Source organism: Trachypithecus francoisi, unplaced genomic scaffold (assembly GCF_009764315.1).
Source record: "Trachypithecus francoisi isolate TF-2019V2 unplaced genomic scaffold, Tfra_2.0 Lachesis_group8, whole genome shotgun sequence".
Taxonomy (NCBI): Eukaryota; Metazoa; Chordata; class Mammalia; order Primates; family Cercopithecidae; genus Trachypithecus; species Trachypithecus francoisi.
In genome coordinates, this window is record NW_022681473.1 from 18982691 (window position 1) to 18997662 (window position 14972).

Consider the following 14972-nt stretch of genomic DNA (forward strand, 5'->3'; position numbering starts at 1 on the left):
CCTTCCATTCTTGGGATAAATCTGGCTTTGTCATGGTGTATCATCATTTTAATATGCTCTTGAATTCAGTTTACTGGTATTTTATTGAGGAACTTTGTTGTTGTTGAGGGTTTTTGCATCTATATTCATAAGGGATATTGGTCTGTAATTTTCTATTCTTTTTGTTTTTGCTTTTTTGGAGGCAGGGTCTCGCTCTATTACCCAGCCTGGAGTATAGTGGTGCAATTGCTGCTCACTGCAGCCTCAACCTCCCAGGCTCAAGTGATCCTCCCATTTCAGCCTCCCAAGTAGCTAGGACTACAGGCATGCACCACCATCTCTGGCTAATTTTTTTACATTTTTTTGTAGAGACGGGGTCTCACTTTCTTGCCCAGGCTGTTCTTGAACTCCCAGGCTCAAGTGATCACCCAACCTTGGCTTCCCAAAGTGTTGGAATTATAGGCATGAGCCACCAAGCCTGGCCTATAATTTAATTTTTTTTTTCTTTTGAGACAGGGCAGGATCTTGCTCTGTCACCCAGGCTGGAGTATAGTGGCACGATTGCGGCTCAAGTGATCCTCCCACCTCAGCCTCCCGAGTAGCTGGGACTACATTTGTGCACCACCATGCCTGGCTAATTTATATATATTTTTTTTTTTGGTTTTTTTTTTTGGTTTTTTTTTGTTTTTTGTTTTTTTTTTTGGAGACCAGGTTTTGTCGTGTTGCTCAGGCTGGTCTTGAACCCCTGAGCTCAAGCTATCCTCCTGCCTTGGCCTCCCAAAGTGCTGGGATTACAGGCGTGATTCACTGCACCCAGTCCATTTTCTGTTCTTTGGTGTCTTTGGCTTTGGTATCAGAGTAGTGCTGGCCTCATAGAATGATTTAAGAGTGTATTTTCTGGAATTTGAGACAGATCGGTGCTAATTCTTTAAATGTTTGGTAGAATTCACTAATAAAACCATCTGATCTGTACTTTTTCTTTTTGGGGGAGAATTTGATTACTGTTTCAATCTCTAGTTGTTACAGGTCTATTGAGATTTTCTGTATCTTGAGTCAATTTTGGTAATGTGTGTGTTTTTAGGAATTTTCCATTGCACCTATGTTGTCTAGTTTGTTGGTGCACAGTTTCTCAGTATATTCTCCTATAATCCTTTTGAATTCTGTGAGATGTAATGTCCTCAGTCTCATTTTTGGTTTTAGTTATTTATATCTTCTTTTTTTCTTAGTCTAAACCAGAGGTTTGTCAATTTTGTTATTCTTTTTGAAGAATCACCTTTTGGTTTTGTTGATTCTGTTGTTCTTCTCTATTTCATTTATCTTCATCGTAGTCTTTATTTTCTTTCTTTTTTTTTTTTTTGGCTTTGAATTTAGTTCTTTTTCTGTTTCTTAAGTTGTAAAGTTAGGTTATTGATTTGAGCTCTTTCTTCTTTTTTAATATAGACTGTTAGCAGCTATAAGTTTCCCTCTGAGTACTGCTTTCACAGCATCACATAAGTTTTGGTATGTTGTGGCCTTGTTTTCATTTCTCTCAAAGTATTTTCTAATTTCCCTAGTGATTTCTTCTTGTACCCATTGCTTGTTTAAGAATGTATTATTTAATTTCCACACACTTGTGAGTTTTCCAGTTTTCTGTTGTCATTAATTTCTAGCTTCTTTCCATTGTGGTTGGTGAAGATAGTTTCTGTGATTCTAGTCTTTCTAAATTTATTAATATTTGTTTTGTGGCCTAACATATAATCTGTCCTGGAGAATGTTTCATGTACACTTGATAAAAATAGGCATGCTGCTCTTGTGGAGTGGAGTATTCTTCATATGCCTGACAAGTCTAATTGGTGTATAGTGTTGTTCAAGTTCCCTGTGTCCTTTTTAATCTCTGCGCAAATTTTATCCATTACTTCAAGTGGGATGTTGAAGTCTCCATTTATTATTGTAGAACTGTTTATTTCTGTCCTCAATTCTTTCAATATTTTCTTCCTATGTTTTGGGGCTCTGTTGTTTGGTACATATATGATTATAACTGTTATATCATCTTTTTGAATCGACCGTTTTGTCAGTATATTATATAATGAGCTTCTTTGTCTCTTGTAACAGTTGTTGACTTTAAGTCACTTTTGTCTCATAGTCCTATAGCCATTCATTATAAACATCCTTTCACTTTCAACCTTTTTGTGTCTTTTTCTCTAAAATGAGTCTCTCTTAACAGCATATAGTTAGATCATGTGTTTTGTTCATTCTGCCAGTCTGTCTTTTAATTGGTGAGTTTAATCCAGTTACATTTAAGTGATTACTGATAAGGAAGGACTTAACGCCATTTTGCTATTTGTTTTCTGTATATCTTATGTTTTTTATTCTTCATTTCCTCTAATACTGCCTTTCGGTTTGATTTTTTTTCCTAGTGTGTCATTTTCATGCTTTCCTCATTTCTGTTTCTGTATATAATTATTTTCTTAGTGGTTACCATGGGGATTACAGTTAACATTCATACATTTTTAACAATCTAGTTTGAATTAACCCCAGCTTAGATTTTTAAAACCCTGCTTGTATGGTTTCAGTCGAAGCCCCAATCTCAGCATCATGCAGTATATCCATGTAACGAACCTGCGCTGTACCCTCAAATCTAAAATATAAATAAATAAATAAATAATAAAAGCTTTGCCAATGACAATAAAGGAAAAAGAAACTCTGCTCCTATACAGTTCTGCCCCCACTTTATGTTGTTACTGTCACAAATTTTATCTTATACACTGTGTGCCCACTAATACAGATATATAATTACTTTGTGCATTTGTCTTTTAAGTCATATAGGAAACAAAAAAAGAAGTTAAAAATAAAAAAAAAATAACACTGGCTTTTATATTTATTCATCTAGTTAGTTTTATTGGAGTTCTTATTTCTTTATATGGCTTCAAGTTACTGTCTAGTGTCCTTTCATTTCAGCCTGAAGGGACTCCCTTTAACATCTCTCTTAGAACTAGTATACTAGTAGTGAATGTCCTCTGGTTTTGTTTCTCTGGGAGTGTCTTAATTTCTCCATTTTTGAAGAATGGTTTTGCAGGATATAGAATTCTTGGTTGATAGGGGTTTTTTTGCTCAGCACTTTAAATGTATTAACCCATTTCCTTCTGGTCTGCAACTTAGTTGGATGGTTCTGGCTGATAGTCCCTCACAAGTTTGCAGTCAAACTAGTTGGCTAGAGCTGCAGTAATTTTAAGACTGTGCTACAGCTTAATAATCCACGTCTGAGCTCATCACATGGTTGTTGGCAGACCTCACTTCTTCTTCACTGGCTGTTGGCTGGAGGTTCCATTTGTCACACCTGGGCCTCTCCGTAATGCTGCTCACAACGTGGCAGCTGGTTTCCCCCAGAGCAAGAGATCCATAAATGAAAGACACCCTCCACTACCACCAATGTCTTGATTGTTTTATTTGTATTTTTGTTTTTGGATACTTTTGGTATTATTTATATAACACTGAGATAATCGTACTTTTTCTTGCATGAGAGAAAGAAATTTGAACCATGGGTAATTTTTTAGTGGAGAGGAACTGATTTGCCCTTCCTTAAAAGCATTGCTGCTAAAAAAAAAAAAAAAGCATTGCTGCTAATTGCTTTACTCAGCCTTAGAAATGTAAGTAAGAGACTCCAAGAGACTTCACATAGCCTTGGAATGGAACAGCACACCCTTATAGTTGACCTTCTTTTCTCCCTCCTCCATCATACTTCTGTCCTTCCTATTCAAAGAGACATGAAAATAAGCTTTCTGGGCACTCAGGACTTTTAAAATGTCACTGTAAACTGCTTTCCCATTGGTGGTTTGTTTTATGGAGGAAATGTGTCCTTTTTGATTAAAAAGTGTGTGTGTGTGTGTGTGTGTGTGTGATGGAGAGAGAGAGAAAGACCTGAGTGATTGTCCCTTAGATCATACTGTTCACTCAGAAGACCAATCAGCTCTTCACTGTACACCTGCTCTGCGTGAAGTACCATAACAGGCGCAAAGGGGTGCGAAAACAAGAGGTGCATAAAACAGTTCCCATTCTTACATAGCTTTTAGTATAAAGGGGGAAATATGAGAGAACACCAGTGGGGAAAAAATGCAAAGCAGCCTTTGTGCCCCAGAGCACTTGTTGCCACAGTATTGATAAGGCAGATGCTTACACTTTCCTTATGTAATCATATAAAAGCAGAAGGAAAATATGGAAGTGACCAGGAAAGAAAATGAAAGATCTTTGTGCTTGTATTAGTTATTCAGATCTAGTAAAATATTTCCAGCATAATGATTTTTGAGAGCTTTAGATGTCTTGTTTGTAGGACCAAAGTCTCGTGTAGCCCCTGCCCATCAATAACCAGTTTTGTTCTCACTTATTTAATTATTGTTGCCATATGAAAGGAGCATTACTTCCACATTTTTTCGAATTTTGAAAAAGTAAATTAGTTTTATGTTTCCTGTTTTAAAATTATTTGAGTATTTACAGAGAGCTTCATAAAATGAATTAGCCATTGGTCATGGTAAGAATAGTAATACGGCCGGGCGCGGTGGCTCATGCCTGTAATCCCAGCACTTTGGGGGGATTTCCGAGGCGAGTGGATCATGAGGTCAGGAGTTCAAGACCAGCCTGGCCAACATGGTGAAACCCCTTCTCTACTGAAAATACAAGAAAACAATTAGGCAGGCGTGGTGGCACGTGCCTGTAATCCCAGCTACTCTGGAGGCTGAGGCAGAGAATTGCTTAAACCTGGAGGGGCGGAGGTTGCAGTGAGCCGAGATCGCACCACTGCACTCCAGCCTGGGCGACAGAGTGAGACTCCGTCTCAAAAAAAAAAAAGAATAGTAGTGCAAGCCCAGTCTACCAGTATGCTAGCTACCTTTAGTGTTTGAAGATGGTAATCAACTGGTGTTTCTTCTGCTTGAATAGACGCTTCTGGAAGAAGAGGCTTGGAAAAATTAGGAAGTCAGCCTCTTGCAAGATGACCCACTCTTAGCAATTGCATCTCTCCTCTGATGGATTATATAGACAGATTTTTAATATTCCATGTAAGGGTAGTTCTGCAATCTCTCTGAGATTATGACTGGAAGTGTTCTGAAATAGAAGACTATGTATGTAAGATGTTTTCAACATCATTCTGATCTTAAGCAGATTGTGGGCTGGAGCTTGACCTATAATATAAAAACAGTGGGTGGCTCATGTCTATAATCCCAGCACTTTGGGAGGCTGAGGTGGGCGGATCACCTGAGGTTGGGAGTTCAAGACCAGCCTGACCAACATGGTGAAACCCCCGTCTCTACTAAAAATACAAAAATTAGCCGGGTGTGGTTGCGGGTGCCTGTAATCCCAGGTACTAGGGAGGTTGAGGCAGGAGAATTGCTTGAACCCAGGAGGCAGAGGTTGCAGTGAACTGAGTGCCATTGCACTCCAGCCTGGGCAACGAGAGCAAAACTCCTTCTCAAAACAACAACAGCAGCAAAAAAAACCAGCAGGCTTGCTTCTGGGAAACTACCCCCACATCCTAAAATACATGGAAATCAGAAAGGACAACCTGTACCATATTTTTATACTTACGAATTAAACCATATTTTTCTTTTCATATACCTTATTTAGAGTTGTATTTATAGATTCATATTTAGCCATGCAATATAATAACTTCAACTGGGGCTTTACATTTTAGTTGCCCCTCCCCCCATGAAATCTGTAGTATTAACTTTTTTATTAATATGTTCCACATTTGAATATGTTGTCTTCTTTCTTCTTGACTGCTACTATTAAACTTCTGATTGCTTCACCCTTTTAATAAAAAACAAATTCTGAATTTTTATTTAATTTTTCTTTCCTAGACAGTTAAATCTCACACAGAAGCAGATGAGAAACAAACAGAGAGCCGCACCGTCACCCCACCTGCTGCACCCAAACCAAAACGGGAGGAGAACCCTCAGGTAGGCCTGTGTTTCCAAAGGCAGGTCGCAGTCTATGGTGTATGGTTTATTCTTATGTACCAGGAGGGGCATCTGCTCTCTGAATGATGAAATGAACTTGATGTTCATTTTCTAATGCACTTTTATTATTCAGCAATGTTATTGCCAAGTCAAATTGGTCTAGAGTGGAATTCTTAGACTGTAGTCTTGAGGGTCCATGCACTTGTACATAGGCATTTTGATTGTATCAAAGGAAAAGTTTTTTAAAACATTATTCTTCATAGGCATATTACAAATTCGAAATGTTAAAATGAACGATGATTTTCCCAGCTGTCCCATTGCGTTCCTAATCATTACTGTGTTGTGTCTGTCTCAGCCAACATTTATAAGATACCCAGTTCACTCAGCTAATGTGTATTTATATTATCAATTGCAGTTATTAAATGTACATTTTTGTTATAACCATTGTATTACATTAGAACACCAAACCCAAAATGAATTAGCTCAAAAGTAATCCATTGAAGCATAAAAGTAGGGATGAAAATAGTAACATCTATACCACAATTTAGGATACAATTATAAACATAAATAGCAAAGAAGACTCTGATAAAAATATAGAATGTGAATCTGTATGTCCTTAGACAAGCAGATTTTTTCAGTTTGATGCTTTTGCATAAGCAGCTATAAACAGAAAATGTAGACAGGTAATATGATGATGAATATCTGACAGTTAGATTTCATTTGACCAGTAATTCACTTGCCTCTATCCTTAGTGCATTCTTCATAATGAAACCATGTGAAATAGTGGCCTAAAGTCATCAAAGCTTCATGCCATTTTTTTAAAGTAGTGATTTATTGGGCCAGTTCAGGTTTCCTAAAACAAGTACAAAATATAATTCTTTCTGATATGAAATGAATGAATTTTTAATTTTATCTTTAAAAAGAGGGCCAAAACTTGAGCCAAAAAGAAATACTAGTCACAGAAATTGCTGAGGAACTTGTGAAATCATCCACAGAATTAATGACAAGTATTATGCTCTGAGGAGGAAAAATTGAGCAAAATTTCCCTATCAAAGGAAACTGAAGGATCCAACCTGGGCAAACATAGTGAGACCTTGTCTCTGCAAAAAATAAACAAAAGTAACCAGGTGTGGTAGTGCATGTCTATAGTCCCAGCTACTCAGGAGGCTGAGGTGGGAGGATCACTTGAGCCCGGGAGGTCTAGGCTGCAGCGAGCTGAGATGGTGCCACTGCGCTCCAGCCTAGGTGATGGAGCGAGACCCAGTGTGGGCAAGCAGGTACCATCATGTGTAGTAGCAGATAGTTCACCTTCTAGTTGGACAGAATCACTACCATAAACAAAGTAAATTAGCTCTTGGCATATGTGGGATACATATATGAGGTAAAAGTTCTTGGCAGCTTTTTATTCTATCATCAAAAATTTAGACTGGGCACGGTGGCTCATGCCTGTAATCCCAGCACTTTGTGAGGCTGAGGTGGGTGGATCACCTGAGGTCAGGAGTTCAAAACCAGCCTGACCAACATGGCGAAACCCTGTCTCTACTAAAAATACAAAAATTAGCTGGACGCAGTGGCGCATGCCTATAGTCCCAAGTACTCAGGAGGCTGAGGCTGGAGAATTGCTTGAACCCAGGAGGCAGAGGTTGCAGTGAGCCGAGATCGTGCCACGGCACTCCAGCCTGGGTGACAGAGTGAGACTCCGTCTCAAAAAAAAAAAAAAAAATTTATTCTACAAGAGAGGAATTTTTTTCTCAATTATTTTGTGAACTTGATCTAAACTGGCAAAGATGATTTGGGTGTGAGTGGCCAAGAAGGGTGCTGTTACTTGCTTAAAAGAGGGTGCATCTGAATATCAGTCCACACACTGCTTCATCAAAAGAGCAACAGTTAGGGGAAAGCCTCTTGATCTTGATTATATTTCTAAGGAATAGTGAAAATTAGGAATGTAGTCAGTTGGCAACCACAAAGTGTATGTCACTTCAACATACAGTTTAGAAAACAGGAAAGTCCAAGACTGCTTTTTCTTACTGGAGTAATCTGGCTGTCAAGGGGATAGGTGCCCATCTAAGTTTTTGAAATAAGAAATAATATAAAAACATTTCTTCAGGACTCTGAAGTTACCAGTAAAGGACATTTCTGTGTTCTCAAGTGGCTTGGTGAAGAAGTTTATTTTCAAATAGACTGACTCTATCACTTCAGGCCAAAGTAGCATAATATCGAAGATAAGATGTCAGGACTTTTAAAGATCAAATTGTGGTATAAATAACTCTACAGGAGTATGTCTTTTACAATTGAAGATGTTCTTTATTCATCAGAGAAAGAAATTGATAATGTATTATTTGGCATATTTAGAAACTGCATGCAGTAGTACAACAGAAAATGAAGACACACTTTTCAGACCACATGCAAGCAAAGAAAAGAATAGAAATCAATTTGTTTCCCTCTCCGGCTTGAAGAGTCTTAACATTCCATCTTCGGGGCCCAGTATTTTCACCAGCTTAGTTTCTGATGGAGTCCTAAGAGTGGTCTTCAAAGAGAAATTGCTCCATAATTTTTAGGTTCACGTGTGATTGAAAAATCATAGTATTCAGCAGAAACACCTGCTGTCGTTCCTGAAAATCTTTTAGCTGTGAGTTAGCATTGTCCTAAAAATCATTTAGCTGTGAGTTAGCATTGTGGCAGTATAAATGTGAGAAACTGGGACCCAGTCGTGATAAGCAAAACACTCAGAATTTGGAGCTTGTTAAATGGGAGGCTCTGCGTGTTTTGTGAGTATGAAATCCTCTTCTTTTTAAGAGGATTTTTCTGTGGGGCAGGGAACTCGGATCACACAAGATGCTGATTTCTGTCATTGAGAAAGAAGATGTAGGCCCCAGTCCTTCTCTTTTGGCCCTGTTAGACCAGAGAGCCTCTAGAGCAAACTTTCTAACCTGTGGCCCATGGGCCACATGTGGCCCAGGATGGCTTTGAATGTGGCCCCACCAAAATTCGTAAACTTCCTTAAAACACCGTGAAGTTTTTTTGCGATTTTTTGTTTAAATTTCATCAGCTATCATTAGTGTTAGTGTATTTTATGTGTGGCTTCAGACAATTCTTCTTCTTCCAATGTGGCCCACATTGAAGGAAGCCAAGATTTTGGACACCCCTGCTGTAGAGGATCTCCATGGCTCCTTAGAGAATGTCTGCTCTTGTGCATTCATATGTGACCCGCCCATTGGGCTGGCTTTCCCTAATGTCCTACTAGGAACTGGCAGTTGGCTTTGTGAGAACCCAGACTGAAGTATATTCTTCTTTTGTTTCTCTGGCACAGAAACTTGCCTTCATGGTGTCTCTAGGGTTGGTAACACATGACCATCTAGAAGGTAAGAGAAGATATTCTTGGCACTGCCTTTTTTTCTGGCCCACAGCTTTGTTCCTGAAAATGGTGTTTGATTGAATTCCTAGAATAGAAAATTGGAACACAAATAGAGTATGATTCAGCCAGTGTGGACTTTATTTCCTTTAGTGGGAAAATTGCCTTCCCTCTATCTAATGTTCCTATCATTATCCAAACTACTGTCCTGGGAAAACCTCCCCAGTTGCCTAAATTAAGGTGACTTCTGTTCATTTAGGGGAACTCTTCTTTTTCTGAATAGCACAAAGTAGCCAGCACTCTTCCAACAAGTCTATAATTTCTGGTCACTCCAGGTTATCAGAATGTTGAGAACAGTTACAAAGCTGTATCTATCTTGATTATTTAATTCAAGAATGATGAACTTTGGTTATTCAGTTTAAGTCTTATGGATAAAGCTCATCCAGACCTGAATATACAGCAGTCTAAAAATCAGGACAGCTTGTTTACAAGGGTTGTCTGTTGTTAAACTCTCAACAGAGAACCACGTGTGGGACAGCGTGGTCTTGCAGTTGAGAATAGATGGTCCTACACATTTGCTTCCAGTAGTGTGCTTGCCTTTGTTGAGGCTTCAGTGAGACGGAGACTTGTCCCTAATTCTGATTTCTTATGGGAAAACCAATAGATAAAACAATGAAGTTAAGTTTTGTAGGTTCTCCATGCCTCTCTTTTAATCGAAACTTTTTCTTCTCTCAAGAAATCCAAAGCAAGAGGCAAGAGCGAAAAAGAAGAACAACGGCAAATCCGGTCTACAGCGGAGCAGTCTTTGAGCCAGAGGTATTACTGGCCAGCACCTGGCCCTTCCCTCATGTTCCAGTTTTATTTATGAGCTGTTCGGTGCCTCCCCTCTGAAAACCTGCTGAAGAACAGCACCCTGATTGTACTTGGCCAGTTCTGTGAAGTGGTAGATTTTTTTTGACTTATCATTTTTATTAGTCACTGCTTACCCCTTAGGTTTTTTTCCCTAAGTTTCAGCAGATACACGCCTACCTTAAAATTTTAATTCATCCTGACTTCAATACAACTGTCATCGGCAACAGAGGCAGACTTCTCTGAGATAGTCTCTGAGAGCCAAGTACATACAATAAAACCCTTGAGCATTGAGACCTTAGGATGATTAGCACTAACTAGTTGGCATGTTGACAGTCATGCCGTGCCTTATCTTTAGCTTATGCCAGTATTAGTAATAACCACACTATTCAACAGTCACCTTTCCTTCTTCAATCCTCAAAGCGTAAGAAGAGTGCAGTCACATACCTAAACAGCACAATGCACCCTGGGACCCGGAAGAGAGGTGAGGACCTTTTTATATCTCTCCCTTGCTGCTGTTGCTTTTGCTTTCTGTGTGTGTTTCTTCTCCTTCCCTCCTCCCATCATTATAGGACCTAACTCCTCTATCCTTTGAAAATAGTTTTGTTGTTCTCTGAGAATGGGAGAGAAAAGAGAATGAGATTTCTTATTAGAGTTCTGTATGCTGAATCAAAAGCTGACTTTACTAGGATTCTGGCAAAGCTGACTCAGGGGAATGGCTTAATGTAGCATTTCTGCCCCAAGCCTGCCAGGCCATCCATGAGTAGCACAGTGAACAGAACCCCATGTAAAAGGAAGCATTTGAGTGTCATTAAGCAGAATAGAGCGCTGCCGTTGCCAAGGTGTTCCTAATAGTGTCTTGGTTGTCCTGCTGCTGGCAAGGCCAGAGTGTGACGCTGAGTTTCTTGGAGCTGCAGACTTTCCAGGAAGGAAAGAGGTAGCCATACTTGAGAACTTAGAATCTTTGAAAAGAGGACATCTCCAACCAAGGAAGTAAAGGTCACTCTCAAAACAGGCTCCCTAAAGAACAGATTCCTAAAGAGCTCCAATCCCATATTTCAGACCTTCCCATGGACATTCCAGAATCTGACTTTTAGGCAGAGCAGAAAAAACAGCAGCAGGAGCAGCATCTCTCACCATGCAGGTCTAAATAGGTCTTAACAGCTCAGGGTTTGAGCTCATAAACAAGGTACTGAAATTGTTCTTTGATGTCAGTAATACATCCCAAGGTCCTTTTCTCCACATGGTAATGTGTCCCTGAATTATAGTTCCAGGCTAGAAAGGTTGCAGAGTGAGTGGAGTAGCATACTAATTTTTGCATGTGCACACACAGTCTCAGAGCTATTGGAAGCTCAGGAGGTCATCCTGACCCTTTGTCTGCCTTAGGCAGGACTACACTATTACCATTCCCTCCCCACAAAAAAGATATCATAGCCACACTTAGTAACCCATTCTAATGTTTCATCAGTCCTGTCCTTTGAGTACTCAAAAATATTTAGATGGGAAACTGTAAGTCATGACTTTATATTGACTCCTGGGCCACAGTAACCAGTACTCTAAGTTATTTTTGTTTTGTTTTGTGTTTGATGATTTTTTTAGTGACCCCGATGCAGTTCGCAAAAAGGAGCCCCCCAGCCAGAGGCCACAATAATTGGCCTGATAGTGGGCAATATCTGCTAAGAGGACAGGGGTTAAATGAGCCAGAAAGACCTTGGCATCTCCTGCCAAGGTCAGAGGATAAAAGCCTGCATCCACAGTGCCAAGGATATGCCTTTTGTGGGTAAACAAGAGAGCAATCTTGTTCTTCCCCTTCCAGCAGCACTGAACTCCCTAGAAAAGACAAACCAGTAAGAACTGTCTTTGTACTGTAGGCATCGCCAATTTAACACAGAGAGGTAATATTTTTATAACATCTGACAGAATCATGACACTTGTGCATAATCCTAATATAAATGATAACTGTTGGCAAAGTCATGATCCTACATACCATTTACCAGTGCTTATAGGCAATTTCATACCTCTCTGTACCTTTTTTTTCCCTTGGTGTATTGGGCATATACGTTTGATCACTCATAGCTTAGAAGCAATGACCTTGGCCCTTAGAAGACAAGGGCCCTGACTTAGATATGTGGTGAGGCAGGAGTGGCTGCCCTAGACTTTCTGTACCCGTGGGGCTCATTTAAGTTGCTTTGTAGCCTTGAGGTTTGAGTCAAAACACTCTTATACAAATCAGATGTCTCAGGAGTGCTGATGCCAGGGCTGAGACTTTTAAACAGCTCCAATTTTTAGAGATGTAGTTCATCAGGATGTTTGTCATGTAAAATGGAGAGACAGCTGCCAGTCAACTGGGGAGGGTATCCAGGGACAGAAATACTTTAAAATTCATACTTAAAAATTCATTGCTAAGCCTAGAGCATCTTTTAAGCTCTTAGGTTTCAAGCTCCTCCTAGAACATACCTCTCAATAGCTCTAACAGCAAGGGGTAAGAATAGTTAACTTGAATTTTGCCTGTCTCCACCCTCATAAAATGCAGACAGAAGAGAGAAGGAAAAGCAGAAATCCTAAATAAATCAGTTTGTGGGAACTGAGAATCATTAATAGTATTGTGAGAATGCTGATTGCAGAGAAACTTAGAGAACAGTATGCAAAAGATATGAAAAAATAAAGTAAACTCGGCCGGGTGGGGTGGCTCACATCCCAGCACTTTAGGAGGCCAAGATGGGCAGATCATGAGGTCAGGAGATCGAGACCATCCTAGCTAACACGATGAAACCCCATCCCTACTAAAAATACAAAAAATTAGCTGGGCATGTGCCTGTAGTCCCAGCTACTCGGGAGGCAGAGGCAGAAGAGTCACTTGAAGCCAGGAGGCAGAGGTTGCAGTGAGCCGAGATCGTGCCACAACACTCTAGCCTGGGTTACAGAGCGAGACTCTGTCTCAAAAAAATAAAAAATAAAAATAAAAATAAACTCATTCCTGTCCCTGGCTCCCACTGAGCTCTGTTATCTTGGTTCTTGCACTAGAAACCTCAAATTGCAATAGTCCAGGAACTTCACCACAATCTGCCCAAGGTGAGGTCTTCCTATATAAGCCAGCACCTTCTGTCGTTCTCCAGAGCTCTCTTATCCTCCCTTCTCTTGAGAGTCATGTAGTTGTTTCTAATGACATTTAAATCTTTGCTTCTCTTCCTTCCTTTGGGACTGTTGAATTAACCTTCTGTCTGCTACCTCACTTCCTTTTCCATGCTAGCCAATGAGGAACACTGGCCAAAGGTATGTAAGATCATTTTCCCCCTCTCTTTCCCTCCCCCTTTTTCCCTTTTGTTCCCTTCTCTTGGTATATAGGTCGTCCTCCAAAATACAATGCAGTGCTGGGGTTTGGAGCCCTTACCCCAACATCCCCCCAATCCAGTCATCCTGACTCCCCTGAAAATGAAAAGACAGAGACCACATTCACTTTCCCTGCACCTGTTCAGCCTGTGTCCCTGCCCAGCCCCACCTCCACAGACGTAAGTAACTTGGGAAAAGCACACTGTCTTTCTGAGAGCTTAAATTGGGAAAAGCGTTATCATATGTTGTCTCCTTACCGACTTGCACCTTCTTGACTAACCCTGGAACAGCAATTAAACCCTATAGAATGCTTGTTATGCCATGTAAGGCAGCTTTCTTTTGAGTTTCCAGGCCTTCCATGTCCTTGAGAAACATGTTAAATATAACCTCATGGAACTCAGCCAGCCTTCAGAGTCTGAATTTGATCTACTGTGAATGAGTTCTCAGAAAACAGATGGGGCGGGGAGATCAGCTCATACAATTGAGAGGTGTGCAGGTTTCTGTGATCAGTGTTTTGGGAGTGGGGAAAAGTGAACAAGGCAAACGGTCCCCCAGCAGCCCTTGTTTGCTGCTTCAAATACAATTCTAGAAGTGGAAAGTTTTCTTTAGAGCAAATGTATTCAGCAGAGTTGATCAGAAACAGCTTCCTGAAAAACTGTCAAATACTTAGTAGCCCTTCACCCACAAACCGCAGGAATGTGAACTAGTGCTCTGAATGTTTAAATGAACCTCAACAAAGCTCAGAATTCACTCAAGCAGATACTGAGCGCTACTTTGCTGACCAAATGCTGTTCTTGGGGCTGGGGACACAGCAAGGGAACAAAAGCAACTCCCTGTCCTCAAGGAGCTCATCTGAAGAGGCAGATAATAAGAAAGTGAATATATAATATGTCAGGTAATGATAAGTGCTATGAAGAAAAATGGGGCTGGGCATGGTGGCTCACGCCTGTGATCCCAACACTTTCAGAGGCCAAGGCAGGCGGATCATCTGAAGTCAGGAGTTCAAGACCAGCCTGGCCAACATGGTGAAACCCCGTCTCTACAAAAACACAAAAATTAGCCGAGCATGGCACGCTCCTGTAATCCCAGCTACTCAGGAGGCTGAGGCAGGAGAATCTCTGGAACCCAGGAGGCGGAGGTTGCAGTGAGCCGAGATTGCGCCACTGCACTCCAGCCTGGGTGACAAGAGTGAGACTCTATCTCTTAAAAAGAAAACAAAAATGGAGTGGATTAAGGGCATACAGCATACTGGCCAGAGGCTGATGTTTATGAAGAGCGGTGAAGCCTCTCTGATAGGAAGTGAAGGAGTGAACTATGGGAGGATCTGGGGAAAGAGCCTGCCAGGCAGAGGGAACAGCAGTTCAAAGCCCTGAGGTGGGAGTGTGCATGACATCTTGAAAGAAAAGCAAGAGGCCCAGGAGAGCGGGGCAGAGCAAGCTGGCCAGGGTGGTGGGAAATGAGGCCTCAGAGGTGACCGGACCAGTTGTGCAGGGCTTTGTGGCTTTCGTTCTCAGTAAAATGGGAGACCATTAGAG

The 14972-nt window shown here is 40.6% G+C and overlaps 1 protein-coding gene across 24 annotated transcripts in view; it reads left to right on the top strand.

Moving 5' to 3' along the window:
* Positions 1–14972, top strand: part of PHF21A (PHD finger protein 21A) — a 197798-nt gene that overhangs the window by 166768 nt on the left and 16058 nt on the right. For 14 of the 24 annotated variants that reach the window (XM_033204610.1, XM_033204611.1, XM_033204607.1 and 11 more), the window contains 5 exons: positions 5808–5906; positions 9217–9268; positions 9995–10074; positions 10531–10591; positions 13453–13616. In XM_033204610.1, the coding sequence (XP_033060501.1) occupies positions 5808–5906; positions 9217–9268; positions 9995–10074; positions 10531–10591; positions 13453–13616 (456 nt within the window). Of the gene's footprint in view, positions 1–5807; positions 5907–9216; positions 9269–9994; positions 10075–10530; positions 10592–13357; positions 13381–13452; positions 13617–14972 lie in introns of all 24 variants that reach the window. The other 10 variants (XM_033204622.1, XM_033204619.1, XM_033204621.1 and 7 more) reach the window with 1 other exon arrangement.